The sequence below is a fragment of the Anarhichas minor genome, unplaced genomic scaffold (assembly GCF_050575085.1).
Source record: "Anarhichas minor isolate MPS153535 unplaced genomic scaffold, ASM5057508v1 ptg000024l, whole genome shotgun sequence".
In the NCBI taxonomy this organism is placed as follows: Eukaryota; Metazoa; Chordata; class Actinopteri; order Perciformes; family Anarhichadidae; genus Anarhichas; species Anarhichas minor.
In genome coordinates, this window is record NW_027466470.1 from 10,839,320 (window position 1) to 10,862,132 (window position 22,813).

Consider the following 22,813-nt stretch of genomic DNA (forward strand, 5'->3'; position numbering starts at 1 on the left):
GAATCACAATAGCATTAAATGTATATGGCAAAATAATCCTCACATAGACATTAGAGCATGTGAATATAGCAAAGGTAGTGGAAGTAAATGGTAACCTCTGGACAAATATGAGGTTAGGCCTCCAGACCCCTCTCTTAATGCAGGAATCCAGTTGGCTAACTAAACATCAATCTCTTGCAAGTGTCTCTTATATGACACCACAGAGAGTGAGAGGTGGGTGTGATATGTGCGCCACACATCAAGATAATGAACAGTGGGACTATCTGGGCTTCACACTCTGGCTTAGTGAGACAGGAGCTTCAGGGCTCGCCCATCCATGACCAGCTAATAGGAAAACCTGTTTTATCGCAAGGCCCCATCTTCACACCGTGTTTATCAACAGAAACACATTCTTTACCAGACACATTTGGAAAAAAAGGAACCTTACCCCAACTTCCAGCATAGTGGGAATGTGCTAAATGGCAAAGTAACACCTCAGAAGAGGAAGGAAATATAGTTTGTTGAGATTCTCTCCAGTCTCAAAGCGTACGGATATCGAAAACAAACAATGACGACTCTTTGCACAAAGATAATGTAAAAAAATACTGACCTTCAGGGTAATCATTTCTGAATGCGTCGGCATTTGACATAATATGACTAGTTAAATGAAAACCCACAAAAAAGAGCAGATGCATACTAAAAACCTGCCTAGAAATAGCAAGTAGTATGGAAATGAGACACAGCTATGGCCTCTTTATGGTTACTATTCTCTGTACTGAAACTATACCTGAACCCAGTTACATATTCCATATGTACATAAACCCCTTTTAGAAAGAGAGGATAGCCTTTCAAATATGAAACGAGGATAGCTTTCATACAATAGAGAATAGAGAGTACAGTATAAGGGGAGGAAGGCAAGGAGATGCCAAGAAAAGAGACAGAAAGAGAAACTCACGGCAGTCAGACTCATCAGACTTGTCCTTGCAGTCTGGATCTCCGTCACACTTCCAGGTCAGCCTCACACACTCCCCGTTGGCGCAGCGAAACTCCCCTGCAGTGCAGTTTGTCCGGCGGTTAGGCAGGTAGGGAACCCCGTCGCTGCCGCAGCGCTCCGGACCCTCATCTGAACTGTCGGAGCAGTCGGGGTCTCCGTCGCAGCTCCACATGAGCGGCACACACTCCGAGGTGTTACAGCGGAGATGGTTGGGCCCGCAGGTCAGAGGGGAGGCACACTTGAGCTCATCGCTGCCGTCTCCACAGTCGTCGTCCCCGTCGCACACGTTGACGGTGGCCAAGCACTTGCGGTTGGCACACATGAACTCACCGCTGGGGCAGGCTTTGGCATCTAGAGGACGAGCAGAAAGGAACAAAACCTCAGAAAGGAGTTTGAAGGGCAAATGAGGGCCTGCGTGATTCGAATTTAATGAATATATTAAAAGGCCTGTGCTTTAAAAATGAACTGAGATGTAACAATCACCCCAGTGTTTCAGCTTTTGTTTGCAGTTCATGAAATAAAAAATGAAGCTTCAACAGTATCTGTAGGTTGATGACAGGAAATAAGTAGAGGCTTAAATGAGCTTCACATAGGGACACAGTGACGGGAATAAGAGTTTCTCAGGGCGGCTGAAAGTCATCAGAACTGAGGAGGAGACAGAAAGAGGGGTGGACAGAAGCAGAGGTGATGATGGAGGGAAGCTTCCTCTCCTGTGGGGCAAAAGATAATAGAGCTCTCTCTGGCATTAGCCGGTCCTTCTCCTCCCTCTGTGACTAGTATGATACTTCCTCCTCTTTCAAAAGATATGTCTGAACACAAATGTTTCTCTGCAGGAAGGAAAAGTGTTGTCCTGTAACGCTGTCTCCCCTTCACAAGGCTAACCTCACAGCTTCTGTAAATTATTCTCTCTCTCTCTCAGCCTTCTAAAGTGTTCTGTCTCTACTCAAGTCTGTCCAAAAGCGCTCAGGCTGTGAAGAGAGTTCAGGTTTCCACTGTGAGGCCATAGCAGCACAGAGGCCAGCACCGGGAGAAGAGGAATCTGATATTTATACAAACCACAGGGAGTTCAACTTCAACACCACTGCCTTTGGCTGTTAAGGCTGGTTACAGGAAGGGGATTGCTGTTTTAAAACATTCTACACAGAATCAGCCCATTGTAAAGCAAGTGCATGTTGTCAGTCAAGACTTTATGTGCATGAGCAGTGATTTGTAATTCTGATACTAATATTTCGATCAAAACAGGGATGAGCTTTTCAACGGCTGGAGAATAAATCAGTTTGAAACGCTCCGAACAGAAATGAAAAGCATTTAACCATCAGTTAAAAATAATGATAAGCTCAGTGCTGTGTCCTTGGTTGAACACTACAACCAAGCAGAATCAAAAACAGAAAAAAAACATATAAATTTAATATCTCACTAGAGTGGAAAATCGCATGAATTTCCATGTGCCGAGTTAAACTGGGGGAGCAAATATCAGGTGCAGGATGGTGTCCTAATTCCTATCCTATGAAGTTATACCATATGTTAAAGTCCCTATCTGTTTTCACAGCGTGTAATTAATTTACTGGTACCGACATGATTGCCACAGAAGCACGGGAAAGCAGTCGATACGAAAAACAAGTGTCAAGATTCAGTTCAGTAAAAGGGTTTATATTCATCAATATGAAACAAGCTCCATCTGATTCTGATGTGTTTTAGAACTACTGTGCCTCTACTCCAACTCCATACTAATGTGGCACTAAATAATTAAGGAGATTCAACAGCCATGTACATTATTACACAGGGGGCAGATCATTAGTAATGTACATGAGTGGCCTGGTTACACTGGAGAGAGACTTTGTTTTCCAGTGGTTAAGAGGCGCTAAGCAAATGAATCCGAGGTCTTTGGAGCAACTTTGAGCCCACAGACTGCCTTCCTGCATTCTGTTAATATGTCGTATGCTTTCCCGTTTCATTCACGCAAAGTACCGACAGTACAAGCACTAAATCACAGCACTCTGAATAGAGTACCCAACATTTCACTCATTGGGTTGGTTGGTAGATGTAGGCAGATCTATATACACAATTTGGAATTGTTGCTTGAATAAAAGCAGGAACATTGTCATTGTAAGCGTGATAGCATGCTGATGTTAGCATTTAGATAGATTGTTCTTGTGACAGCCAGCAAGCAACTTATACTAACTTTGCCGATAGACGAGGAACTTTCTGGTCCTTATATATTCTTAATTAACAAAAATAATTCACATCGATTTTCAATTTTCTCCAGAAAGGGAGGCTACATTCCTTGAGAGCTTTACACTGGTGGCACACAGCCATGTATTGCCCCTTCCTCAATAACTTGGGAGGGGAAACCATGATTTCTATGACTACCACCTTAGTAGTCAGTAGCTGGCAGCGTAACACACTTTACTTTTTCTGGCAGCTTTGATGATGGGAGATTCTTGCCAGCAGCAACTGGCTAAGATGAAAGGGCAAGAGATGACTGGTTGTTCTACTCAACTCACATTAACATTACAGCTGATGAGTGAGTGGTGTGTGTGTGTGTGTGTGTGTGTGTCTGTGTGTGTGGGTGGGTGGGTGAATAGTTAGGATGCACGAAGGAAAGACAGAAAGTTGAATAAATTATATTTTTCTGTGTAGGAGGAGGGACAGAGGGAGACGTGAAATGAAAAGAAAGACATCCGGGTTGAGGGTAAGCATGTAAAAACTGAGTAATGCATCTTTTATCTGCACACGCTTAACACCTCTGAGCATATCAGTCACTGTCAGTGCAGCTTAACGTCCTCACCGCTTTCACACAGATATCACAGACTTAAACTGAAGGGACAGTTCAGAGCCGAGGTCCACTAGCCACAGTCACTGCAGCAAGGTCACAGTGCCTCACCGGGGAAATGGCTCAGTATGACCTTTCCTGTGATGCTACATAAACATTTACAGAGGAAACACTGCTGGAATAGAGAAGAGACAACTCTCTCATCCACAGTAACAACCAAGAGGAGATAATAGAGGACAAGGTGGGAGTGTTTTAACTTCCTCTCTGACATCCTTACTGACTGAGAAGGTCAGCTAACTGAGGGCCAATGGAGGACACATGGATCGGGTGCCAAGAAGAGACAAAACACCCACCTGTCTGGATTTCGATTAGCTGAATGATTGTTTTGGTCGGAGGATACACATTAGTTCTGTAAAACGGTCCTGTGTGAAAGCTTCATTGGTGGGGGTGCACACTATCTGCCAGAGACAGCTGTGAGCAGTGCAGGAAGTAATTGTTTGCCTCATACTATCCAAGCAGCATTAAATATGAATCCGGAAACATGCAAAAAAAAATACAACTTCACAGAACTATTATATGCACAGGCCAGGCAGGCAGCTCAATCTGACACGGAGTACAACTGCAAACACACACGAAAACATACAAATCCAGACCGGCTCCTGTGCTTACGCAGCAGATCCCAGCAGACAGGCGTGCTCAAGAGAGAAGCCTGGAGAGTAAGTGCACATTAATCTCCTCATCGCTGAGGGTTGAGGACAGTTCAACTTTCTCACGGAGTTTCTCTAGAAGTGCTGCTGACTGTAATGTTGATCAAGAAAAGCTTCCTCTGGTGAGGGCTAGAGTCTACTTAATACATAATTCAAAATGTGGATGACTCAATTAGCAGGATGCCTCTGCTAGATTTACTTTTGTGAATCTGCGCCGGGCTATTCACTCTTTAAATTTATACTAATAGCAGAGCGCACTGGGGCTAATTCAGTACGTTCCAGCTCAGGCATTTTTGGGAATGAAAGCACTCAACTCACATTGTGAGTGTAGATTTGAATGTTTTGCTCACTGTGTGAATGTTTAAGCTCGATCATGCTCACAAAACGTACTGACACTCAACGTTTCACAGCAGCCATTTCCCCCACATTATTTTGAGTTACAAAATACCTAATTTCTGTGCTCGGTTGTTACCTGTTCATCTATCTATCTATGACCTGTCACAGAGACAACTAACACTTCTTATAACCAACTCTTACTTACTTCTTTGACCACCAGAGAGGACAAGTTAAGTCGCAAGGTGCAGTCAAGTGGAGCATGACTTGATGTGTCACCTAAACTGTCCAAATGATTTATGTGTCAGTGTCATTTATGTGTCAGTCGTGTCTATAACTCTTGGTTTGATCAAAAATAAATCAGTCTGAAGAGAAAAAAAAAGTTGCATCTAGTTAGTGCTGCATCTGCCGACGTAACACTAACTGTGAATTGTGAGAGGTTTATTCAAATGTATGGAGATGAATGTGGAGTCTGTCTAACGCTTTTCAAAGCACGCCATGCCCCTGAGGTGGTGTAGGAGTTTCCATCACTTCTGCCTATGACAGGAATGTGAGAAAAAGAGATGGTGCAAAGCTTAAAGCTCTGGCCACAGTGGCCAGATGTGCAAAGGTGTAAAAATGGCCAGTAGCTACAGAAAGAAGGGATTCCTGTTTTGTTTCATTAAGCACCAAAAATCTGATAATGCAGCTCCTGAAAGGGTCCTTTTCCCACTTACCATCTTTCTGCATGATTGAATGAGCATCTAATCACAATTACATGGAAGCCTTCTCCGTTAAACACAACAGGTTTATCTCTAACAATGGTGATTCTGCTGTGGAAGAGACAGACATTGTAGCAGCATTTTTGTTTCTAGTTTACACTTGGGGAGTCCCGTCAACATTTGATGCTCAATAGTGCCGACACTTCCCATGTATGCTTCAATATTTTAAATTAACTGCACCGAAAGATGAGTTGTTGCTACATTTGCAGCCTCACTCTCTGAGATTTGAAGCCAAGCCTTTGGCCGGCAGGAGCAAAAAGCAATTGGATACATACACTGTTCATAAAATTGCTATATTTAGATTTTGTACGACTGCTTCTGCATCATTCGAAACATCATCGTCATTAATTGTTTCCTTCTAAACCCAAACATACAGCTTAGTTACCACTGCTTTGAAGTGAATTCTGTCGCTGCCCGTGTGCCAACAGCTAGCCCGCAACACACAGACAAACAGAAACGTGCACTTGGTTATTTCAACCACTCTTCTCTCACCTCACTTCGTGACTGTAAATGTTAAAATATCTAAAGCCTTCTGTCTGCAGTACCTAAGAGTAATACAGCAAGCAGCGTTATAATTCTGTAAACAATGGCTTTAAGTTTGCATCAACACAAAACTCCTTGTTATTGTTAAGGTTTAGAATTAGATATAGTTATATGAACATCAGACTACTTCCTGCATCGGCGTTACCATTGGTATTGGGCACAAATGCAACGCAGCAATGTGAACATCATTCCTTAAGTCACTGGGCTGGAACATAACACTGAAGAATCAATGCTCGGTACCTTCGGATTGATCTGCTGTGACGTAACAGTTAAAAGCTTCTTGCACTTGATTTAGACGTCATCTTTAAGGCTGGCGATGGGACTAATCAGTCTTCAAATAAACTGGACTGAGCAGCACTTAATAAGCCGTATTGGTGATGTTATCTAGCACTGTGCTGCACTGGAGTCTACTTCTCCCTCCTGGTCACGCTGAGTGGCATTTACCTCCGGAGGGATTTTGGCTCTTGCCTGGGTGGGCGGCAGCCTGCTGCCCGCCCTCATGTCACTACTGAGAAGCTTAAGGCTGCTGCATCAATACAGACATTAGAATGAAAAAAGGATTAGCACAGGCTAGACTGGGTCTCAATGGGCAGCGCAGTGAAAAGCCATCCAAGCTAAGAAGGCATTAGAACTTAAGTCAATGGAATCACTACCACTTGGCGTGAGAGCGTGGGGCCACTTTGAGGAGGGGAGTCACTGACAGGCCACTTGTAGGCCGATCTGGCAAAAAAAAATATCATTATTACATGACTAAGTGAAAGCATTTGTATCGGGTATCATTCAATGGGGCGATGGTAAATATATATATTCAAGAGGAGAATTTCTCTGATTTGTGTTTTAATTTTATGCCCAATTTATTTTGGCTTCCTCTCTAAATAAAAACTCTTGTTTATCCTTGAAAAACAAAAACATGAATTGCTTAAATGCCAAAGAGGCATATTGTCAAACGCCCACACACACAAACAACTGACAGGGAACAAATGCCTGAAAAGACGAACATCATCATTTATATAGGATAATAAGGTGATGGCTTCTTTTTTTTTCCCTCCCTGCATTTACCGCCACATGCTCTTCATCTTCAAAGTCTAAACAGCCCACAGCGAAGAAGCAAGGGAAAGAGAGAAAAGACGAAGCCGATTCTTCACGGCGCCTCAGAAGTAGGGCAAGTATAGTCCCTGCAGGGGGCGGGGGAAGCGCACGGTTGAGTTGTCTGATTGGCTGGGTAGGAGGTGATGTCATTTTTGATGGTTATGAGGCCCCTGCAGTGGAAAGTCTAAAGACTCAAGGTTCAAGATGTGGCGACAGAAACCTCCAAATATCAACAGAAAGCTGTAAATACCTGTCACTCCGCACCAAAAGTCATTCCACATCAAAGATGACTTTGTTGTTAAGTGCAGCTCACTTAAAACTCAAACCTCACTTTAAATCCCTCTAATTATATGAAGTGTTATCTACTGTGCTTTCATGTCGAAAGCCTCTGGATGATAAGCCAGATCAGAAAGGATGAAACCCCATAAAATACTAAAAAGGAGGAATCTAAATCCTCCTTATGACCGTGTGTCTCGTGAAGTCGTTCACTTCTGCACATCTGTCATTGACACTCTTAGAATTCATTTTTTGTTCTTGAAAAGCAGTTGGCGAGCAGCGGTTCAATGTGTTTCTTTGAGGTAATTTCCATTGTAGTGGAGGACTGACAGCAGACGTCATCGAACTCACCAGACGCACAGTCCTCCTCGTCCGCCCCGTTTTCGCAATCTTTCTCCCCGTCACATCGCCATGACAACGAGACACACTTGTTGGTGGATCCCCCACAGTCAAACTTCTCTGGAGGGCACGTCTGTTTGCCTGTGGGCAGAGATGAAAGGAGAAAGGGAGATTACTGCGGTGGTTTTATGGTCCCATAAAGGCAGCAAAGAACAACTACAGACACCGCTGGACTCGATCTCTATCGCCCCCCCGATGCAGCTAAAACTCATCCAAAACTCCACCACACTGGCCAATTGATTTTACTGTCTGGGCCGCCTTTAAAGAGGCATGCTGAAAGATCATGAAATACAGCAAATGCACAGTTGGCTGTATAGCAAAAGAAAAAAAAACACACAAGCCCCCCCTTCTCTGTTTCCTGCCAATCTGCTCTAGTTGGCACAGGGCAGGTTTGATCCAGATTACAGTGCATGCTGTTAATTATACATCTTCGCTTACAGTGCAGCCTTAAGCCTCCCAGTATGAAATCGAGGGGTTAGCCTACAGGAAAAAATCATTGAACTTTTTGATTGTTTCATTTTCATATTATATTTAACAATAATTTCCCAACTTTTTATTGTCCCATGCAGCCCTGTCAGCTGAACTCAAGAATTCCTTCATCATATTTTGTATTCATTTGAATTTTAAAAGGATTTCAAACTGGATGCTGTTCAACATTATTGTTTATATAAAAGTGGATATTGTCACAATAATATTATCAGTATGTTCATATTAGATGTAACTGGTATCGCTTAACTCTGACCATTGTGTGCATGCAGACAAACAAAGGTAGCCTGTGTGTGACTTGCAGTAATCTCAACCTGGTGGTTGTGAGAGCTCATGACCTCCGCCTCCCTCACAAAAGCAGAAACAGCAGCACCTGCCAAGGCCTCGACATCGTAGCTCCATCCGAAAAGGGAGTACGCCTCTGAACCACCCGTGGGGTAAAGAGCTCCGACCATTCAGCTGAATTATTAATTATTAATAATTATTAAGTGTCTGTTCAATGAAATACTTAAAGACATCTGAGACTTTTCTCGTCACGTTTATTTCTCACAGGGAAATTAAGTTAATTTAATATTAATTAAGTTAATTAAGTTTGTACTACTACCAGGATTGTCATGGGCTGCACATTTAACCCTTTATCCATTTAATTATTATTTATTTATCCATTACTTTTAGCCAACTACTTTGGCCATTTAACCATTATTTTTAACAAACATAACCATTAATTGTAACCATCTGTTTTTTAAGTTTATCCATCACTTTTAATTGTATTACTACAAGTACTATTAATATAATTACAGCTAATTATTTGAACTGTATAGCTTTAGCATAAGCTTCTTCTAACTGGCTTTCACGCACTAAATACAAGACACAGTGTTCAGAGGATACAACTGATTATGTGGATGTATTGTTTTATCTTATTTTCTATATTTTAAATCTGTTGAGCTTCTCTACAATTCTTCCACATACCCCCTGGCAAAATTAAAGTTAGCTTGGAGGCCTTTCAATGGTGATGTTTTCTTTTATACATGAGATCAATGAAACAGCATTGCCAAAGCTCACAAGCAATGCCAAGTGAGGATCATTAGTACTAGCGTGATCACTGAGAACAAGCTCCATAATGAAAATCATTTATGAGGTTACACGAATCTCTGATGATGTCCCGAGCAATGCGTAGGCGTAAACTGCATTGTGGGAAATTGGACCAGACAGACCAGGTCCTTCTGAACAAAGCACATCTGTTCATATGGAAATGCATTCGTTAGAAGACTGCACTTAAGATAAAATTGAATTCCCTTTCACCTAATGTAAATTCAAGATGCAGTAGATTTGAATTATTAAATAATCAACTGTATATCTTCCATGAAAACTACAGAGTGTAAATTGCAGGGAGCATTTTAGGTTTCATCTGTTTTAACAAAAATCTGTGATTTTTTAATGGTTTTAACGTTAATTTGTGTGTTTGTTTACGTAATTACCGACAGCGTAAATTCGTGTTCTGAGGGATCAGTCAAGTTGTAAAAGATTAGTGTATTTGCTGCCACGTGCCACCAGATTTTGGGAGCTAATACCAATATTTGAGAGTTTCAAAATCAGATATATTGGCTGATATTGATTTATTCTTTTGAAAATAGTTTTCTTAGTTTCTGACCAAGTAGTAATTTACAATAACAATGTTCTCATGATGGAAGCTCAGGTTCTTCAACACAAATCAAAAACACTTTTTAAATTTACAATCTCAAAGATATGGTATTTTTTTTGTTGCCATTATCAGATTGACAGGATAGACCGGCTGGAAAGATGGAGAGAGGGGATGACATGCAGAAAGAAGAATGAAAAAGAAAAGGCCGAGGTGGCGAGGTGGCGCCTGAGAAGGGGAGTGATTATTAAGACCGACTGTCCTTCACTCGTGAATTTATTCCACCAGAATAGAAAAGTGCCTTGTCCAAGATGAGCGACCACAGGGTCCTCAGAGTGACAGGGAGGTCAATCATCCAGAAGCAGAGGAGCGCAATGGTCGGGCCAGAGTAGGGTTTTAACCATGGCTTGGAGGTAGGAAGGAGCAGTTTCTTTCACTGTAGGCCAACATCGGACTCTTAACCTGGATGAGAACTGCAACAGGGAGCTAGTGTTGTGCATGAAGAAGAGGAGTGGTGTGCACCTCTGTGTGAATTTTCTTGTTACCCGTCGGCCGACATATATGCCTATACAGATGGATCCGCACCAAGCCAATACTGACTGATACAGTATACCGGCCTGGCAGATATGTGAGGGAACCGCCATTAGATGTCGTTTGAGTATGAAGGGTCATTTCTCAGCCCTTCAGAGTGTGCGACTGTCCCTGCAGCACAGAGGGGTGACAGTACCGAGGAGGGGAGAGAAGGCTGGAGAGGCAGCTGGTGCCTGGGGAGACTGAGCAGTGAGAATGGCTGATGCAGCCAGGCCCTGACCACCCTACACACACACACACACACACACACCACTGCAGTGCTGTTGCAGCAGAGAACACTTAGCCTCAGAGAGAACATTGTATTACTGTATGTTGAGTAGAAACATCTACCTACAACCATTTGTTTCCTGTCCAAACGTAGTTGTCAACAAATTCCAGTGTCATGTTAGTGTAAAAAAAGCTTACTTTAATTCACGATTTGACATTTGGCATTCTTGACAGTTTATTAAACAAAAATATTGTGTTGAACAATGTCCTACAGCGAGTAAAACAGCAGCAGGATAGTAGGATATAAGTGGAATCATCAAGCGGTTAACCTTTTCCACCTGCCAGCTCTGGCTTAGCCTTTCATTTCCCTCATGGGTAATGTACGGGATTGAGATATAAAAAGGGGGTCTTTCGTTTCTTTTGGTTCCGTTTCATGTGTGAGGAGGTTTGTGTGAGAAAAGTGTATTACCAAGGCAAGTTAGGATGTGTGACAGTCTTTGATGTTGCCTGCGTCAGTGCTATATCCTTCAAGCACGACAGAGACAATTGTTCCCCGTAATATGATTTTTCAGTCCCTACTTTCCAGACACAGCTGCCGAGAGTGTTGAGTGAGCAAACAAGCTTAATGACGACTGAAGAAACTAAGGACGAGAAGGAGTCATTAGCTGAAATGAATGATTACAGGCCAGCCAGGGATGCAGTACAGAATTTTTTTTTTTTTAAATGTCTGAGATGAAAGAGGAGGTGGAATCTTTGAGAGAGAAAATAGCATTCTGTCTGAATGAATTCATCCAAATAGGTCGAAAGAGGACCTGACAAAAAACAAGAATCAGAGTATAAGGAAATGAAAGAGGTTGACAGAGAGAGAAGAGAAATACAATGGACAGCTTCGGAGGCATGCCACGAGCAAGACATGTATGAAAGGAAAAAAAGGAGGACAAACTGCAGCATGACCTTTCAGGTTCTTATCCTAAAGCAAAATCAAAACCATCCACACCAAGTGGAAAGAGATGAAGGAGGAGAGGCAGGCAGAGCGAAGACTCCAGCAGAATCTGAAAACCAGCGAGCTGTCCAGTCCTTTTAACGTGTGACTCTTTAATGAACCGTGACGTCTGTTCCTCCCAAAACCAAACAAAGAAAGGAAACCTCAAAATTACAAAAGCAGTGGTAACTCAATGCCCCTCTTGACAGCTATTGACACCTCGGATTTTTATAATAAAGACGTAGGTAATGGGTTTTTGCTTGAGAAAAAGGCAACATAATGAAAACCAATTACTCACAGACAAACTGACTGCCTGGCTGTTGTTTACCACCAGAGTGAAGGATGAGGATTCATCTCCACCCTGGCGTTTTGGCAGGAGCTCCGTTTAGAATTCATCACCTTTTTACCCAAGGCAGAGTTCGTTTCAACAGGTTTAACAGCTTCAATTTTCGTTTGATCATCCCGATTGACCTTGTTATTGCTGACAGCCTTTTACCCTAAACTCGGCTTTCCGCGAAGAAGTGTAGAGACTCTTTAATTTCTCAGTTTTCACCAGGCATGTGATAGAATACTGTGATAAAGGGAAAGCTTAAGAAATGCTCTGGAGCTGAAAAATGTGTGAAACTGATCTGATATAACGAACTGCAGCTTCATGACAAATGAAACACAACACTACAGGTTCTTAAAGTACTCATTTGCAGCCTATTCATACAAATGAATGTCCATTTTGCTGCTTATCATTTCTAATATATATTGCACAGAGACGATTAATCTTACAGACAGTTTTCGACAACTTTTATGTGTGGATTGTGACAGCCTGACTTATTCATATAGCCAGTTACAGTTAGTAACATGTTACTACTTAAAATCATCATTCAGAAGGACACACAACGTGATGTCGTACGAACCTATATCCGAGTAGTCCTGACCCATTATTCCAATCGCCTGGGATACAAGGCTTTGAGATACAGTATGTGTGGCTTTGTGAGCGTCTATCTGGGTCTGCCTGCACGGTGTATGCCAATGTTTGGGCTCTAGTGGTTAATGAGATAACTCGGCTTCTCTGCCTCATAGCCGAAAATGCACAAAGCGCTCCGATAGCGCGAGTCATGCTCAGATTCGCCGCTTCATTAAGCCGGGTTAGCGTGGCCATGTCCTCCTCTCTGAATTATAGATCTGGTACAGCGGAGAACACTTGCTGCTTGCAAACTACAAGATGGAAATGTGTTATTTTCAGCAAAAGTGCATTAGCGAGTAATGCACTGTGGCATGCATCTCCACTTAATATTAAGTGCTGTACCTGAGCTCTCCGAGTGGGACAGCTGAATAAAAGCAGACAAATATTGGCACTTTTTAATGTTTTCCGTGTGTTTTGGTTTCCAACCCCAGCAGGCACTGGGCGACGGATACACCCTGGACTGGTTGCCAGTTAATCACAGTGCTAACCATTCAAATGCTATTAGAATAGCCAAACTAGTGGATATAAACACAGAACTTTCTTGCTGTTCGTTGACAGAGTTAAGCACTGAGCCATCCTTCTCGTGAATTCATTGTGATCACTTATGATTTGATTTTTACGAGGTTACTGTTCAAACTTCAGTCATCTGGAGCTGCAATCGGCATCAGACGATTAATCGATTTGTAAAGTGACAAAAGGAATCATCAACTATTTGGAAAAAAGACAAATTGTTTCAGTAAATTCCAAACATGACCTTGTTCCAGCTTCTCAAATGTGAGGATTACATGCTTTTTATATCTCTTGTGACTGTGAACTGGGTTATTGACAATAAAATGTCACTGCGGGGTTTTGGAAATTGTTATTTTTCTACATTTTCCAAGACATTGGACAGTTAGTGCTACTGTCATCAATAGTTACATTATTTTATTTCAATTCTGTGTGTTTGAGGCAGAGTGCGAAACTGAAACAGGATGAAGCGCACCAGTTCCCTTCTATGAACTCGATTATATCAAGTGTTTGTGTAATAACTCCAAAATGTGAATTACATTATTAGCCTCAAAATTCAAACAATGTCAGGCTCTACAATCGATGAGACTTTCATCAGCTGTGGTTCTGAGTTCATCAACATAGTAACTTGCAAAATTACTTTTGTAGTGACACATCAACAATTTCAACTATCAACAAAGAGACAGAAGAGTGAACAGAAAAAAAAAAAACACAATGGGAAATCTATGCATAACAGCCACAAAGCAAATGTACATCCATGCATTCAGTGTGTGTGTGTGTTTGGCTATTCTTATTAGCAATGCCGAAATAAACAGCCTACATACAGTACACTTACCTGCAAACAGTCGATCCCATAACACCAACAACCCACATCTCCACATGAAAAGAAATCCAAACGATGACACACACACACACACACACACACACAGTATGTGCAGTTCAAATATATTTACCAAGAACACCTTTCCCATTATAAAGTCAATAAAAAAGTGAAGCTTTATTATTAACTCTCCAAGAAAAAGCTTAACGGGGTTGGGGCTCATTATCTACAAAGAGGTTTATAGAAGAAGGTTTTCATCAAAACCCCTTTCAGAAAAAATATCCATAATCCCCTACAAATTACATATCACTTAAGAAGACCAAATTGCAAATACTATATGGCGGATTTAAAAAGAAAAAAAAAATCCATATTTTTCCACATTTCCCAAATATGCAACAGTTCAGGGTTATGTCCTCACATAATGAAAGACTCCCTGAGAAAGATGAAACACTGCAAGTTCCCTTCGGCCTGTCAACTCCTCAAAGTGAATTTAAAAGCAGAAAGGGCAAACTGACATGCAGAACTGAGCTGAACTCAGCAATTTAGTCAGCAAGTGTCAAGTAGCCAACACTCTTGTTGAATCCTTAACGAAGGGACTCGGGCAACTTAGAGCCCAGAGAAATGTCACAGCTCTGGCCGGGGAGCAGAGAAGCTGCTGCACAGCTGGATGCAGTGGCCCAGTTCCTCTATGATTACACATTAATCTAACACAAAAACACGTTCCTCCAAAGAGTCATTCATATTTCAGGGCTTGCGAGTAACTTGCTCCGTGTGGCCCGAATTTGAATTCTTAATAAAGCAGCGTAACGCTACTCCAGCGTGTAATTGGGAATCCACTCAGAGAGCCAGAATGATTGTGGCAGAGATGTCTGCAGCACCGAGTCCAAGATGCCTTAGCTGGGTGTGTGGGTGCAAATGTGTGTGTACTGTGGAACTAAAATAGACAGAAAGTACAGGGGAGTTGGGGGGCAAAAAGAACGAGAAACAAGATGAGGGTTGTTTGCATGTGAGAGCACAGCCTGTCTTATCAGGCTTCAGCATAACTGGAGCATGATGCATTAAGGTGTACGCTGCGCTATATGTAATTAACCCGTGTAAAACGAGCGTGCACTCACTAGTCTCTGCTATTTACATAATGGCAAATTTCATATCTCTAGCACGTTAAAGATTGGATGCAGTCTGTGTGAAATTCCGCCCTTCCCACAACTGTTAAGACGGTAAAATAATCATCACTCTTGCAAAGTTTAATTGATAAACGTGAAGCTTGGGAGCTTTCAACTATAAAGGGAAATGTTGCATGGGATTGAGGCGTTAAGCAAAATGCTGATCCTGGTGGAATTTCAGACCGAAAATGACGTTCTAGTGTAAGTTCAGTCAGGAAAAATATACTTTTGCATGCTAAGGGCTGTAGTTTACTTCTCATATACTGCCATTCACTCCTATTACGCATGCTACCTCATAATTCCCTTGCTCCTGATCAGCTGGTCTCTTCTGTCCAATAGCACAGCGACACAGCAACATTCTCAGCCTATCATCTTGGTGCTGTCACTTGTTAAACACGATTGTCTCCCTGCCTTTTAGTAGGTTCATGTTGCTGTTACACGCGTCTTCCACTGCCCGGTCTTCACAGATTCATCAACTGATCATTTCATCAGCCTAATACGTCACCAACATCAGTGTCTGCTGCTCAGAGCAGACACCCCTCGATTACACATCTCCCCGTTGAGTCCAAAGAGTCTTTATCATCACTTGTCTCTCCTGGTTGAAATCCTAAATCTTCATGTCAAAGTTGTTTTTTTACTTTTTCAGTCAAATAAAAGAAATACAGCAAGTCAAGAGGTTTTCCCTGACGTATGCACAGTTCTCATTATATCTTTGTTATCTTACCGAGGTACAGGCAGGTAATTTATCAGTGAAACGAATGAGATAGATGATAAGAGAGCCATTCACGAGTAGGTCGGTTGCCGGTGAAGATGATGCTGCGTGCATTTTTGTCCATCCTTGAGTCTCTTTTCTCTACAGTGTGATTATGGCACACTTGGATCCTCTCAGAGTGAAAGACATCTGTGATGAAGTGGATCTCACTAGCATTCCCTCTTTTAATGTTTCCACTGTGCCTGCAGCACAGTAAAAAGATAACAAATATCTCTCTACACCTTAAGATACTTGGTGTAAATTCAATATTTCTGACAAGTTGTGTCAAAATCAAGAATCTATCCTGATTATTATTTACAGAGAGAAATAAAAACTCAAACTAAAATGTTCAGTGTTGGTGTTCAGAAGTTTAACATCACAATATTGAGTCAATACACAAGGGATTTCCATATAAATGGCTTTCTTCTCAGCCCAGATCTCTATCTCTTTATCCTGCAGCCAAGAGATGAATCCTTGCTTCATTTATCTTTAATTGGATTTCCAATACAAATTGTTATCCTTCAGAGGTCCCTGTATGTCTCCCTCCTCGCACTCAACTTTATGGGGGTGTCATCAGAAGCTTTGCTCGGCTGCTACATTATTCATTGAACAGACGCACACATGCACAGCCAATAAAATGGACCAAAACAAGAGTGAGTATCCTCTGAAAGATTTGTTCAGCCTTTTCTTGATTCCTTTCCTGCACCGCTTGATGCAATTGAATTCCCTCCCACAATAACGTAAAAAATTGGTTTAAAAAGCTTTATAATGACGGGTAGGCCCAACATTTCTGTTTGGAACTGGTGAACGATGATGAAGATGTTGTGTAACCAACCTCCACTATCCTGCCTCAACACAAGACATCAGTATTTACGTCATTATTGTACTTCTCTTGAATCCAACTGGTGTACGTTACAAACAGTTACCATCGACATGTATCAGCTTTGGGAGGTGACTTTTGTGAACTTGTGTGGGCAGACAAGTCCCGTATCCCAGCATGCATTTCGCATCAAATAGCACAGACACAAAAAAAAAATAGAGGCAGAGTGGTGTTTCATTGAACCCTGGATCAGTGAGGCTAACGTTTGCCTGATGAGGACCTGGTAGGGGGTTGAAACGCCTGTTCAGGGTGACACATTTCTGGAGCTATATTCCAGTGAGTGGATACTCTGTGCTTCTCCCCAAGACATCAATATTCATCAAATCAGTGCTTTCAGCTCTATCTGATATCCGTAAACCCAAGAGAGAAGCAAGCAGCCATGGGAGAAAACGAAATGAGCGTTTAAGAAAGAAAGAAAACAATTAATAACTGGTACAAGCCTCCCACACTTGAGGCCCTGCTTGGTCGTGGAGACGTCAACTCACCTACAGTAACCCCCATCGGAGCCTGTGTGTGGGTGCGCTAGACTGGCACAGGCTACAAGTGAGCCAGCAAGCGATCCTCGGCTCTAACAGCTTGGCAGAAAGATAATCGAGGCCTTTCTATGCACGCTCCATCAGACAGCATTGAGTATTGAAGTGTGTGGGCGAGTGGAGGCAGGGGAGGTGGCTGAATGTCAGCTGGAGCCGAGATAACAAGGTAAATCAGCAACCTGAATCCAGGTTCTATGAGAGTCTAATTAAATCTGGTCTAAAACGACTGAGATGAAGGTGTGGTGGCGTATCCAGATGCAACACGGATGCACAGTTTCTCCCTGCAAAGAGGGATTATAACTGACGTTTAACCTCCAAATATAGTAGTTTAGATCTTACTTAGATCTTAACCTGAAGAGTTAAAACTACGCAGCAGACTCCAACTATAATGAGTATAATTCAAATCAAAACCATGGTCACGCCTCCGGAATAAGACCCAAGTTGAAACAGACTGGAAGTATCCTTTAAAAGAGGTCCTTGATGTGAGCAGCTGAATGGTTTCACTTACTGCAGGTCTCCTCTGCCTCATCAGAGCCATCGGGACACTCTGGTTCCCCGTCGCATCGCCACCGTCCCGGGACACACTGGCCATTTAAGCAGGCGAACTCTGCGGGGGCACATGTCTTCCTGGCTGCTCAGAGACACAGACAGAGAATAATAGTGAGACCAGGAAGTGTGAAGACAATACGACACAGTCAGTCTGCAGTAGATCTTAATCTCCGTCATTAAACTGGTCACATTATTTGAATGCCAGTAATCACCCCTCTTTCCAGAGATCAGGCTCACCTTCTCTGTCACTACTCCTAGACAGCCCTCTCGTTAATTATCTCCACTTTCCCCATTTTCTTGAGTCTTATTCATTGTGCCGTCTCCAGCTCCCCTCCCCTCCCTCCCCTCCCCTTCATCTGCTCGTCTCCAAAAGTCTAATCTCTTTTTCAGGTTTTCCATCACAGAGCAGTAAAATGGATGCCGATTGCTAAACACCGCAAGCTCAGAGAGCCTTTGAAACCTTTTACCTCCCAAATCTGTTCACCACGGAAAGCTACAACCAGGCCACAGGCTGAAAAACATGTCAAGCGTGCGGAGAATTGGAAATTAAAAAAAACTTGCCAGGAAAAAACCTGTTTAAGCAGCAAGACGGAAACTGAGTGATCAAAACTTTCACGTCACGGCCCAGAGCTTAACCCACTGTGTTCAAAGAGTAACACACCCAAAAAAACACTCTCCACCTGCAGCAACAAGGCTGCGAGCTCGGCCAGTGAGCCAGTGAGCCAGAAGCAGACAGAGGTCAGAGTCATTCAATTTCCTCGGCCTGTTAGTCCAAGAGGACCTGCAGTCCGGTCTAATAAATCACTGGCTTAAAGGCCCTAAGCTGAGCTCTCTGGGCTGGTGTTGTTACAGTCACAACTGTTCCTAAACTGGCCCCATCTTGGCTCTGATGCTGCAAATTAGATATAGCGTTTAGAGATGTGCAGGGAGCTTAAACTCAGCTGAGGGGCTGTAAGGGAAGAGAGCAGGCAGTGGTTTTTTTAAAGAGTCTTTGCTGTGCTGACACGAACCTAACTCTGCTCTCACTTCTCCAACTCCTGCTCTTTCTTGACGTTGGAATTAAAGAGCATCAAAGTGTCGGTGTTAGTTTGAATATAGTGGAGGAGTTAAACTTTAAAAAACGGGTTGCAACAACATAGACTTAAGATAGAACTTTAAATGTACATGCAGGTCATTCCTTATTAACTGCTGTCTTGGTGAAATGGTTTGAAAAATGGAAAGGACTAATGATAGAAGAGCAAAATGTCGTAACGTTTGTGACACTGACACGCACACCCTGCATTGAGTTGAACAGTTACCATTGAGCTGCCAGTATGCTTCATCAGTAGTACTTATTAATGGTTAAATAGCTCCAGAAACCCTCACACCTATCCGACGTCATAATCGCTTTTAAGCTGCGTTCCCTTGAGATGGGGATTTCTGCTGGCCTAACTTGGTTGCTGTATATGTTAAGGTGTTGAATTCAGCTGAATCTTTTCAGCAAGATGGAGGATTTCCAGAGACATTTGTTAATGCAGTTATTTATGACCATATTTACGTGGGATCCGGCTTTCCTGTTCTACCTATATGGGCAAATACCGTATACGTTGATATTTTTTATCATATTTAGCTCGTCTCATCTGTAAATGTGGTAAACCCGTGGAAAGTGAAGGGAACATGTCCATCTCCTCTGTGTCACCCTTCTTCCTTACTGGCTGGCTTTCAAAGCGCATAATATCCCACAGAAATGTAATTCTCACAGTATGGGTCACTAACGCGTTATCTATGATACGATTGTTAGGAAAGCATGCCACCAAGAAGCACTCATATTAGAAACTGCTTGCCTCCAATTCTAGATCTCGTTTAATTAACCCATTCTTAATTATGTCCTGTGTCAGAGTGCCAAAGTCAAACCGAAAACGGCTCATCCCGGCTTGTTGACGCTATAAATTATGAAATGTCTGGTAGTGTCGCTCTAATAGGACATGTGTTTAAGTGGTAAATGTGTTTTGAGCCTGTAACCACAATCGACAACCCTCGTTTCATTTCACACATGTAAATTAACATTCTTTCTCGCATTTTCTTCAAAACGTAATGAACTGACCCCATTAAACTACTCAGACAAACACTCCCCCTCCTGCCTTTGTCCCTTCAGGGCTCTCCCTTCCCTAAAGCCCTCGCCTCGAAGCCTTTCACCACGAAAGAATTAACACATTTTTGACTGTTGTTTTTCTTAGAACACATAAAAGCGCGTAGGTTTTCTGGAGTGCAGCTTAAGTACCACTTGTTTCCTCATTAGCGAGCAGGAATGTGGACCTTTGTTAAAGGTGAAGGAAGATGATTACGGGGCAAACGAGGATTGTGACATCCTTTTAACCAACACCTCCCTCAAGTGTATAAACTCATTAGTGGTGTGCTCACATTATGTTTCCTGCAACACACACAAGAACACATGTATTCGCATAAGGAATGCATATGTTTTAAACCTATTTTTCACTCGTGTAAGTAGGTGTGGCGCTGTAAGAGAGAGAGACACACACAAACACGACAGACCCGGAGGCATAACACAGAGTTGAAAGGAAACTGAATAATTAGATTCATACGATTCTACAAATACTCGAAGATACAATACATTAAAATTCGTATCCAATTAATGAATTAATCTGACTCCCATGAGACGAACAACAAGAGAGATGAGGGCAGAGTTGAGAATCTAACGCAGTGCAGTATGTGTTGAAGACTTAATTTGATGGCATGACAAAGACCTTGAAATCCTCCCGTTCATCCCGTCCGTGGCCTCTTGCAGGTTAGATGTGCACACGTTGGTGCAGTTTCTCTCCGAGACTCGGAGCTTCTTCTTCTACCCAATCCAACTGAGCTTTCTACTCATTTCAGTTGAGGTCTACAGGGGCCATGGTTCACTTGGCAATAATTACCTAGGTCAGCTCATGCCATCTGCTTGGATTGACTTTCTGTTTTAATTAGGAGAGGGTTTTAAAATGTTCGGCTTGTGGGGGGGGGGGCCGAAAGGGAAAAGTGACAGGAGAATGAGAGGAAAGAAAGCTTCTTCTTTCAGACGGAAAGCCGAGAAATAGCAGGTGAGTAACAGCAGCAGAGATGGAGAGCGACACACACGGTGATAATGCTTTGTGAAATCCTAATGGAAAGTGTGATACTGAATAGAAACGGGCAGTATTACTGTAGATGGCAGGGATAGTGCTTACTCAATGTTAATCTCTGTGACGTCCACATGTAAACACACTCACACACACACACACACACACACAGAGTAAGTGGTAGTGTCTTACACAGAGACATAGCTTCGGTGCAGCTGAGAAAAATCTAAGAAACAAAACAACGAGTGATTCTGTGTTGTGCGAGTCACCTAACGTGAGTATTACAAATGGGATGTGACACAGAGAGAATGAGGGCCCTGCACAGGGGAGTTCACCCAGCCATGTTATGTCTTCTGAAGGAGGTACAGTGGGAAGGAGCTCCACGCTCCGGCAACCCCACCTGGAGCTTTCTCCTCTGGGGCCGATGTTTCACCGCTTCCAATCCTCTTCATCTTTCTTAAACGCAGATCATGAGGAAGTGCATGGTGCACCTATACAGTATGGGTTTGACGTTAGATTGGGTCGATATTGAGCTTTACATGATTATAAGATATGGAGAGGTCAGTTTTGACACTGAAGTGACTGATGTATGATTTTCTTCAGCAGCTTAAAGGGTGTCAGGCTGTAAAAATGTCATTCAAATCTGCATAATTCTGCCTTGAGGAGCTGTTAACCAGATTTTAACATTTAACAACCAAGCCATCGCTGCGGCTCTAAGGCAATGTTAGTCTGTAGGGCATTTCTTTCGGTCAGTATTTTTCCCCATTTTGTATTAAATGAATGTTCTTATAGTGATATCCTAAATATTACTGAGCACAGGGTTGAGGGACTCTCCAATTAGTTCACCAGTAGTCTCATAGGTTTATGTTACTGCCATCAGCTTTCATTATTTCAGCTTTTTGAGGAATCAAATCTAAGTCAGTTTGGCATGGTGGATGGCTAAAACAGGGAGTCAGCAAGAGGTGGTCGAATGCAGAGAGAGAGAGCGCACACTCAAAACGCTTCATCGTTGAATTTGTGAACAAAACACAACGGCAAAGTTGTTGAATTAATCCAAAATGAATCCAAAAGTGAATTGGTTTACAGATTGTGTAGTCAGTTTTTTCAACTCCGTAATTGTTAGCTTCAACCAGCCGTTAGCGGTGCACACATGTTGAGCTTGGTTATTGAATGTTTCTTGCCAAAATGCACCTTGGGAGTTGTAATTACATTCTCTCCTGTATTTTTCAATGTGCACAGATTTGTGCCAACCAATTTTTTATCAAAGAATCAGATAATATGTTCATATTTTGATCTGATGAATTAAGATATCATATTTATAAGGCAATCAAATAGACTATACACGCTTTGCACCCACATCAACAAGGCTAATGTCATTGACAATAAGGCCTCTGAGCGAGCGGGTCATCCTTCAATCAGAAGATCGGCGGTTCGATCCTTGGCTGTCCACATGTCGGTGTATCCTTGGTACAAGACACGTAACACCAAATTAATCCCGTAAACTGTGCCTACATGTGTAAATATTGCGTGACTGTTAATTAGTCCTGCTTGGCACCTTGCATGGTATCATACGTGCCATCAGTGTATGGAAGGGTGAATGACATGTCGTGTTGAAGCGCTTTGAGTGGTCGGAAGGCTAGAAAGGCGCTATACATTTACCATTTACAACTAACACAACCACTCAAAAACTATGCATTTCAACAGAATCCACACAACGCACTTGCCTCTCTTTGATACACATGCGCACACTCAAACCTGACACACACACACACACACACTTGTGTGTTGCTCTACAAAT

General features: G+C 42.4%; 1 protein-coding gene across 1 annotated transcript in view; it reads right to left on the bottom strand.

Moving 5' to 3' along the window:
- The window catches only part of LOC142956282 (low-density lipoprotein receptor-related protein 8-like), a 64,118-nt gene that overhangs the window by 22,534 nt on the left and 18,771 nt on the right, over positions 1–22,813 (bottom strand). The window contains exons 3-5 of the mRNA XM_076097799.1: positions 17,880–18,002; positions 7,807–7,935; positions 935–1,324 (exon numbers count right to left, since the gene is read on the bottom strand). Of these exons, the coding sequence (XP_075953914.1) occupies positions 935–1,324; positions 7,807–7,935; positions 17,880–18,002 (642 nt within the window). The remainder of the gene's footprint in view (positions 1–934; positions 1,325–7,806; positions 7,936–17,879; positions 18,003–22,813) is intronic.